At 40.1% G+C, this 9883-nt stretch overlaps 1 protein-coding gene across 1 annotated transcript; it reads right to left on the bottom strand.

The window, feature by feature from the left end:
- Positions 1–374: 374 nt before the first annotated feature.
- Positions 375–835, bottom strand: LOC126994762 (uncharacterized). Its single transcript, XM_050854043.1, has one exon. It carries the CDS (start codon positions 827–829, stop codon positions 464–466), a length of 366 nt encoding a protein of 121 aa, XP_050710000.1. The 5' UTR covers positions 830–835; the 3' UTR covers positions 375–463.
- Between the last annotated feature and the right edge of the window lie 9048 nt (positions 836–9883).

Genomic DNA, 9883 nt, shown 5'->3' with positions numbered 1-9883 from the left:
CAACTACTACTACTACTACTACTACAGGTAACACTCGATTTACGCAAATTTTGTTTACGCGTTTTTTAAATAACTCTGTGTTTAAAATCCAAATAAACGTTTATTTTACACGTATTTTTCACTTATACGCGATATTTTATGGAGTGGCCACCATATGTCTCACGTAACTAGACTCACACGGCGCCACGGCCACACAGCTGAGCTCAGTTCTTCTCGCGCGCCAAGTACCCACGCTGCCACGCTACTCAACAATAACAACACCCTCGCTGCTGTGCTACCACGAGGGGAAGGGCAGCCAGAGGAGGAACCACGAGAGGGAGAGGAGTTAGAGTGATACAGTAGGCAATAAAGGTACAAACCTACCTCTTGTTTGATTTACTACATTGTTTTTGATTTACGCCACCTTTTCAAGGACACAATACTCGCGTAAATCGAGAGTTACCGTACTACTACTACTACTGCCTCAAGGTGCCAGTATAGCCTGCATACAAGTGGGCACGAAGCACAGGAGCATGATCGCAATGGCTCCCCTGAACAGTTTTATGAACATTCTATTGCACCGCGCGGCCTTAGACTCGAAGGCGTAGGACATGGGCTTATTGCTGCTGCCGGGGACGTAGGGGAAGACCTTGATGCTGCCCCCGACCTGCTGTGTCTCCTTCAGTCTCAGGGTCTCCACGTACACCAGCGACATGATGATACAGAAGTCCCCGAAGATGAGCGCCACGAACCACACGTCGATGAGCTTGAGGTAGGAGGTCTTGGGGATGTTCTGGCTGGTCTGCGTGAAGAAGGTCGCCAGCACAAGGAGGGACGTCAGGGATACCATGATTCGGTCCTGTGAGTGGGAGGAAAAAGTTGGAAAGTTTGGTTTAGTCGGCGCAACATCTGCGGTCATATGCCGGAGAGAGACAGAGGGGGAAGGAATTATAGGAGAAGGGAACAGTTGGAAAGTTTCGTTTAGTCGGCGCAACATCTGTGGTCATATGCCGAAGAGACAGAAGAAGAAGGAATTATAGGGGAAGGGAACAGACCCCAGGAGACGGGACACAACCCCCGATTAATACCTGGTACCCATTCACTGCTGGGTGGACAGGGGCGTAAGGTATCGGAAAAGCCGCTCAAATTTTTCCACTCCGCCTGGGAATCGAACCCGGGCTCTCTCGGTTGTGAGCCGAGTGTGTTAACCACTGCACCACGAAGCCCCTGTGAGAGGGAGGAGCAGTGGGTTGTCAATGCATAGAGAAAATGTGGGTCTTCATGTGAGATTCTAAAGGAAAAACATGTAGTGAAAAACGCATTGAAGAGCAGTGAGTAGCGGGCTTTTATTTCTCATATTTTCTCCTTTTTTTATGCTCTTGAACTGACACCTTTGCTGTAAAAAAAAAAGAAAAAAAAAAGAACTCTATATTGACCACCCACCGATAGCAACCACCTTTGATAGTGTGTGTGTGTGTGTGTGTGTGTGTGTGTGTGTGTGTGTGTGTGTGTGTGTTAACTCATTTGTTGTTTCCAGGGTCCGAGTTAAGCTGGGATAGTCCTGTCTCCTTGTCTCTATTTATCTAATTAATCATCAACTATTTACAGAAGCATTTTGTATTTTGCCCTTGAGCTGCCTCCTTAACTCTAAAACACACACACACACACACACACACACACAGTGTAAGGGCCGCCGGCAACCCTCACATAACTTTGTGTACGTGTGTGCGTGTGTGTGTGTGTGTGTGTGTGTGTTTCCGTGTGCGTAGGAACATCACGCCACCGTAACTACCACTTATCCACGCGTGATGCTTCACGTGAGTTGCCGATGCACGCTTCGAGCCCGCGAGGAGAATCGGTGGTGTTGACTGATCTCCGTCTTGTTAATATCCTCAGTGACCTCCAGCCTTCTGCCGGCGACATACATCCACTCCACTCTGCTGAGGTCCTCACTTAGAAGACATCACTTTTCGAGGGCTGAAGTGATTATCTCTCTGCCTGTTCAAGCCGCTGTATAGAGAGGGGACGGAACTCTTATCCTGCCGCCTCTACGTAGTCTCGTCTTAGGCTGTGCTACGTTACATCTGTGCTACTGTCACGACCCCACACCAGGTGATGTTTAACCTTGTTCTATTTAACCTCCCCACAGTGTTGGCCTAAGGGCTGTGTTGTTGCTATACTTGAACTACTATGGTGAGGTTTAATAGACGGTTATATCACTGTTACGTGTTTGGGGAGGTTCATTGTTGATGTTTGTTACACCTTTGTGGTGATTGTGTGCACAGTGTTTCCTCGGTTGTCCTGATTGACTTCCGTGTATACGACTCTGCACCAGGTAAGTCTAACCTTCTCTATCATTCCTCTCCCGTGATTATTCGTGCTCTTTTCTTAGCTGCCTGTAATGTGATTACTATTTAGGTAGTATCATTTGTGTGGAGAGGATGCTAGACGGTTAGACTACTGTACGTGTTGGAGGAGTTATGTCAGTGTTAATATCTTATTTAATGTACGTGTTGGAGGAGTTATGTCAGTGTTAATAGCTTATTTAATAAACCTAAGGTTAAGTTAGCAAGTGTTTGCCTTCCCACTTCCTGAGATACCTATCATTTTCTATCCTGAACCTTCGGCATTGGAGGCGAACGTAGTTCTCGCAATCTCTAAGCCTTTACACACACACACACACACGCTGACCCTCACGGGGTCAAGACGTGTCACATGGCGCTCCCCATAGCAGCCACAGGGTCAGCCTGTTGACCCTTTTTCTTTTTCTTTTTCTTTTTCTTTTCCTTCGCTCCCCATTCCCCCAATCCCGTTAAATGAGGATATGCATAGTAGGAAGTAGTAGGAAAAGGAAGACAGACAATATAAATGAGGAAGTACATGTTCAGCTCGGGGCTTAGCAGTCATAATAATGCAACTGTTAGGGTATTCAAAGAAAAATCAATGTAGGTCATAAACTTTACTTCTACGCCACCAACTTATATATTTTTGTATTTATTTTCTTTTGCATACTTGCCTTCTTCATTTTATTATTTAATATCCGCATACGAAAGAAAGTGCGGCAGCGGACATAAAATGTGATCACCTCTGTTGGTAGGTCGACGTAATATGTCATGTGCTCTGCCAGAGAACTCATCGCTGATTTTCCACATTGCAAAGTGTTATTGCCATGGTAACTATTAAAAATTTTGCCCATCTTCCTGAGCTTGGGTATGAATTCTTCGCTGGGTTTTACTAATTTACTGCTATCCCTGGCTGTTACGTCTATCCATTTTCTCTTCTTATAATTTTGGGACTGGTAGCCAAGCTGATGTTGTGGAAACTTCCTAGCAACATAGCCACCGAAGTACATCATGCCTTCTGTTTCTGTGTCACCTTCAAGACTGCCACCTAATTCAATGTCTTCCTCTGTTAAATCATCTGTATTTATTAGATCTTCTTCAGTACATGCACTGAAGAAGATTGATGTGAACATAGTTCCTGCTGTAATGCCTCTGTAACACTTTCCTCACATCTTCATTCCTTTTAGTATTGACAAGAAAATCACTTGTGAGACAGTTTTATTTGCTTTGTTCAAGAGTGTTATATTTTTTACCCATGAGGCTGCTGTCTTTGCCAAGAAGGTATGCCCTGAGTCGATACTTTATAGAAACAGGAGAGGGATGATCACAGCTCCCTCCCATTTGCCGCAGATAGCCAAACAGATTTTCTACAACATCCTGATTAAGTCTAGATGTAAGTAAAAATGTAATATTATATTTATCTTTTACCATTGCAAACAATTTTTGAAGTGACTTTGATGATATTATAATGCGTTTTTGAAACATAAGAGGATTATTTTGACCACGAACATGCAAGTTACTTATTGTGTCGATCATTTGTTGTAGAACAACTATTTGGTTATCTGCAGCCTCAAATGCCGATCTAGCAGGTTTCTTATTATATAACATGTTTGAGTTTAATACATCAAACCATGTGTCTATGAGTGATACGAAGTCACTCGTGGCACTCCATGTCACCCCCTCGAATAAACCTTTTTCACCAAAATACATTAGTGCTTTAGCAGTTGTGTCAGAGAGGAGTTGTGCTGCCAATTTAACTTTCATTCTTTGAGGACCTTTTACCTCAATATGTTTTTCAGACAATTTGTGTGTTACTTTAAAATCTGCCTTGCTCCTAATAATCAACTCTCTCACACATGTGCTATCAATCACTTTTCCGTCAGTTGTTACAAAGCCATTATCAAGGAAATGATTTCGCACTAACTTTATCAGGTGAGGACATCTGCAAAAACATGCACTTCTCTGTTTGGGTCAGTTGGATTGGTGAAGTGCGTTGTTGTGGTGTCTACATTTAAAGATTTCCATAATGCAAGATTTGTTTAAGACATATCACTCACCATTGCAACAACTGGAAACCCTGCAGCCTCTACATGAGTTATTAGCTCGAAAAGGAGCTCTTTCGTCATTGGACAATCAAATTTGTAATATATTATTTGTTTCCATGACCCAGTGAGACCTCTCACCAAAGCACACTGAACAGACTTCTTGGGGCTATAAAGATGGTCACTAGCCTTATCATAACACCACTCCTGTGCTACACTACACTCATCAAATGAGAGGACAGAGACACGGTCACGCTCTGTCATTGTTGAGGCCTTTCTTTTAGCAGGGCTAAAACAGATAGTAAAACGCCTGGCTCTACTTTAAACTGTCTTGTCCTGCGCTTAATTGTGGATAGTGATGGAAGAGGCATATTCCATCTATTTCTAATTAGTCTGTAGGCCTTACTGCTCAAATTTCTTAGTGACAGTGCATGACCGATGTCATCATCTACCCACCGATGCACAGATTTCCCTTGCAAAATACAGTCAACCTGTGAAGCGGACATGAAGGTGCTCAGGTGCCTTCTAGCATTGACAATAGAATTTTCCACACCCTGTAATGTGCTTTTAAGTTGATCAATTTCAGCATTTTGGGCTGCGATTTTCATGTCCTTCTCCGCTATGCTGGCAAGGAGTGCTGCATTCTCATGCTGCAGACGCGACAACTGACTCTGCATCTCTGTACAGCTTGTAGGTGCAGCAGAATGTTGGCTGACATCCTTGTTGGCACCTGTAATAATTTTTTTTTCAAATATTAAAAACTATGTAATAAATAAGCATTTGCAGTCAAATCTCACAACAGTAGCATAGAAGTACTACTACAAGATGAGGAATAAGTAGTACTTGTAGTAGTACTAATAGTAGTAGTAGTAGTAGTAGTAGTAGTAGTAGTGGTGGTGGTGGTAGTAGTAGTAGTAGTAGTAGTAGCAGTAGTAGTAGTAGTAGTTGCAGCAGTAGTAGTAGTAGCAGTAGTAGTAGTAGTAGTAGTAGTAGCAGCAGTAGTAGTAGTAGCAGTAGTAGCAGTAGTAGTAGTGGTGGTGGGGGTGGTGGTGGTGGTGGTGGTGGTGGTGGTAGTGCAAGAGGGTAGTTATAATTCCACTTACTATGCTCCTCACAATGCTGTTGCTGTAGTGGTTGTGGTTGTGGTTGAGGGTCATCAGCGTCACCTCTGTCATCATGTGATGGCTGAGAAGGAATGTCTGAAAGCAGAGGATCAACACAATTGTTAGTGACGGCAGATATGAGGATAATTTACATTTTTTGTTGCAATTACTTTGAAAGGAAAAGACGACTACCATGTGGTACTATTATTATTGTCATTACTAATATTATTATTATTATTATTATTATTATTATTATTATTATTATTATTATTATTATTATTATTATTATTATTATTATTATTATTATTATTATTATTATTATTATTATTATTAGTAGTAGTAGTAGTAGTAGTAGTAGTAGTAGTAGTAGTAGTAGTAGTAGTAGTAGTAGTAGTAGTAGTAGTAGTAGTAGTAGTAGTAGTAGTAGTAGTAGTAGTGGTTGTGGTGGTGGTGGGGGTGGTGGTGGTGGTGGTGGTAGTGCAAGAGGGTAGTTATAATTCCACTTACTTTGCTCCTCACAATGCTGTTGCTGTAGTGGTTGTGGTTGTGGTTGAGGGTCATCAGCGTCACCTCTGTCATCATGTGATGGCTGAGAAGGAATGTCTGAAAGCAGAGGATCAACACAATTGTTAGTGACGGCAGATATGAGGATAATTTACATTTTTTGTTGCAATTACTTTGAAAGGAAAAGACGACTACCATGTGGTACTATTATTATTGTCATTACTAATATTATTATTATTATTATTAATATTATTATTATTATTGTTATTATTATTATTATCATCATCATCATCATCATTATTACCAATAGTTTATCTAGTTCTATTATTAATTTTTTTTATAGTATTAGAATGTTTTATACTACTATACATTTCAGCGGCGGACAAACGCTGTTTTTATCAAATATCTCCTAAACGAATCATTGGATCAGTATGATATTTCAACACACTGCCTTTAACACCCGGACCTAATTTATGGCTAATATACCATGTTGCAATATGTGTTATGTTAGGAGCTTACTGAGTGATATTAAGCCTAATCCAGTCATCATATCTAAGGTGTTAAACAGAATCGGACAGTGTGGGTACTCCTCTAGCCCCTCCACCAACGCCCCGAACAACCCAAAGACCACTCCTTCCCTACTCCAATATCGCAGTATCCCCCTCCTGGTTGCCCTCTTCACCCCCCTACTCACACCATCCCCCTTCCCCAGCCCGAGGCTGTTGTACAGTAATTATCAACGTGAAATACGTCTTGCCTCCATGGAACTGTACCATGCTCTTAGTTAATACTCAGACTATACATATACACGTACATAACATTCTAATATATAATACAGTGATGGGAGAAATAGGGAGGGACACAAGAGTGATGAGGAGGCGAGAAGTTAGGGGAGAAGAGGAGGGATAACGAGAGCGAGAAGGGGAGTAGTTGTGGCTAGGAATAGTTTGGGAGGGTGCTGGAGGCACACTTTCCTTCGAATGCGTCAACATGACTCGTCGGGTTTGTGTTATTTTTCACAAGTAAACTCGTCACATAAGACATATAGTAATGTGGTAGGTTAGCCATAAATTAGGTCCGGGTATTATAGGTAATGTGCTGAAATATCATACTGATCCATAGATTCGTTTAGGAGATATTTGCGAAAAACAGCGTTTGTCTGCCGCTGAAATGTATAGTAGTAATAATAATAATGATAATAATAATAATAATAATAATAATATAATAATATAATAATAATAATAACTATAATTACTATACTACTACTACTACTACTACTACTACTACTATCTTGCTTAGCACAGAGTGAAAAAAGATATATATATATATATATATATATATATATATATATATATATATATATATATATATATATATATATATATATATATATATATATATATATATATATATATATATATATATATATACACACACACACAATATGCACTAAACATAAACACAGCTTCATTAACTTTTGACTTACCTGTGTTTGTTGGGAGCTGAAACGTTGGTATTGCATCTGGCTTAAGCTGCTGTAGATGTCTTGGCACTGGCAATTGTGAAGATCATATTTCAAGTTTCTTTTATAATCCGTTTCATTGAAATGCAAACTGCAAATTGTTGCATTTTTAGTATTTAGTTCTTGTCTTTTTTTACCACAAAGAGAGACCCATTTCCTTCTTGTTTCTTCATTGCGAGGAAACCTGTGCCACTTGCCAATTTTATTTGACTGTGTATTTCTACAGCCATTCACGGAACACTTGCGCATCATCACAAAACTGGGGAAATCTTGAGGTCACGGACGCTCAGGAGATACTGGGGTACAATCGCACGTGGAACCCGTCTCGGCCACTGCGTGACGTCACTGCGCCAACCTGACTCATTTTTACCGCCCGGGTGGACTGACCTCCACTTTATTAGACCATGCTCCCTCCTCCCAGCCCAGCGGGCCGCGCGGAGTTATGAGGATCACAAGTGGCAAAATTTACTGAGAAAAAAAAATTCTAATACAATTTTACGTATATACAAACACTGAATGATGCTGCATATGTTGACGCGTGTGTCTGGCTATGAAGCAACAGCGCGGGACATTTGAAAACGGTCTCCAGCGGAGAGGGGTTTTAATTTTACGAAAACAAACTCCACCACACGGCAATTTACCCTTTCAAGGGCCTTTTGAGCTAAAAACCTCTTCTTATCCGATTTTGAATTTATTCCTCGAAAATACCCCGTATCCGCCCCCCTTAAATGTAAACTTTCTGCTATATATAATGTATGTCACTCTATCAAGCACTGCTTACATAAGTATTTGCCACGTAATATTTTCCATTATAGAAATGTACCTAAAATGCATTAATGTTTCGATTTTCAACGTTTGTTTGATTTGCAATAGTACCAACACTACACGGAAGGATAGCTTGGAAGGGGGAAGATATTGTAGCCATTTGTAGGATTCACGCATACCCCTTAACAGAAACAAACTCTCTAAGCGACGCTTCGACGAAGAGGGAAGAGCTTCACTAGAAAGTCCGCCGCAAGGGTCATGTCAGGGTAGGGGGAAGGAGGAGGTGGCGAGCTGTCCTTCCAATTTTACACAAAGTTCATGACCTCAGCTTTTCTTTGCTTATTCAACTTTCTCTTTTTCCCCTTCGCCTTCTAATCACCCCTCCCCCTCTACTCCCCATCCCCTTCCCCTCCCTTAGCTTCCTCTCCCTCCCCTTCCCTTCCTGTCTTCCTCCCCACCAAAACTCATTTATTACGCTCCTCCTCCCCTTAACAATGGCCGGAAACAGTCCCCCTCTCAGTGGCGGATCCAGCTCCAGGTGAAGAGGGGGGGCTGATATACAAGATGGGCGCCATACCATATATATATATATATATATATATATATATATATATATATATATATATATATATATATATATATATATATATATATATATATATATATATATATATATATATATATATATATATATATTTTTTTTACAAATACAAATACGATAATGTTCAATTTCTTTATTTATTTAGTATGTTTATTATTTATATTATTATTATTATTATTATTATTATTATTATTATTATTATTATTATTATTATTATTATTAGGAATAGCAGTATAGTAGTAGTAGTAGTAGTAGTAGTAGTAGTAGTAGTAGTAGTAGTAGTAGTAGTAGTAGTAATAGTAGTAGTAGCAGTAGTAGTAATAGTAGTAGTAGTAGTAGTAGTAGTAGTAGTAGTAGTAGTAGTAGTAGTAGTAGTAGTAGTAGTAGTAGTAGTAGTAGTAGTAGTAGTAGTAGTAGTAGTAGTAGTAGTAGTAGTAGTAGTAGTAGTAGTATTAGTATTAGTATTAGTAGTAGTAGTAGCAGCAGTAATAGTAGTAGTAGTAGTAGTAATAGTAGTAGTAGTATTGTTATTATTATTATCATTTTAATTAAAAGGCTTGTAGTAGTGTTCAAATGAATTATACCCCCCCGATCTCCGTGAATCCCCCCCCCCTCCCCTCTACCAGCCCCACCCCCAGGCGTTTTTAGTATTACCGTCCATAGGTACGTGTCAACGGGTGGTTTTCAGGTTTTGTAAGTTTTCTAAAATACAAATAATGAAAATTTGAATTCAACTATGTTTTTTTTATTTGAAATATCAATATAGTATCGTTTTCGCCTGTCGAACTTATCGCTATAGCTAGTATCGGAATAATGGATTTATATCGGTTATCGGTTATCGCTTATATTTGTGTCTGCAGTTAACGAATATCGGTTATCACCGATAAGGTTTTCCATTATCAGTTATCGGGTATCAGGGTAAGGTGTTCTGTTATCGTGCCCATCTATGGTCATCACTACCGTCAGCATTAATATTTGCTGTAGCAGAGGCACTGCAAACAATCTTATGAGCGTTGGTCTTACTA

Source organism: Eriocheir sinensis, unplaced genomic scaffold (assembly GCF_024679095.1).
Source record: "Eriocheir sinensis breed Jianghai 21 unplaced genomic scaffold, ASM2467909v1 Scaffold87, whole genome shotgun sequence".
Classification (NCBI taxonomy): Eukaryota; Metazoa; Arthropoda; class Malacostraca; order Decapoda; family Varunidae; genus Eriocheir; species Eriocheir sinensis.
Note: the sequence above shows the minus strand (reverse complement) of the source record. Positions and strands in the feature narration are given on the sequence as shown.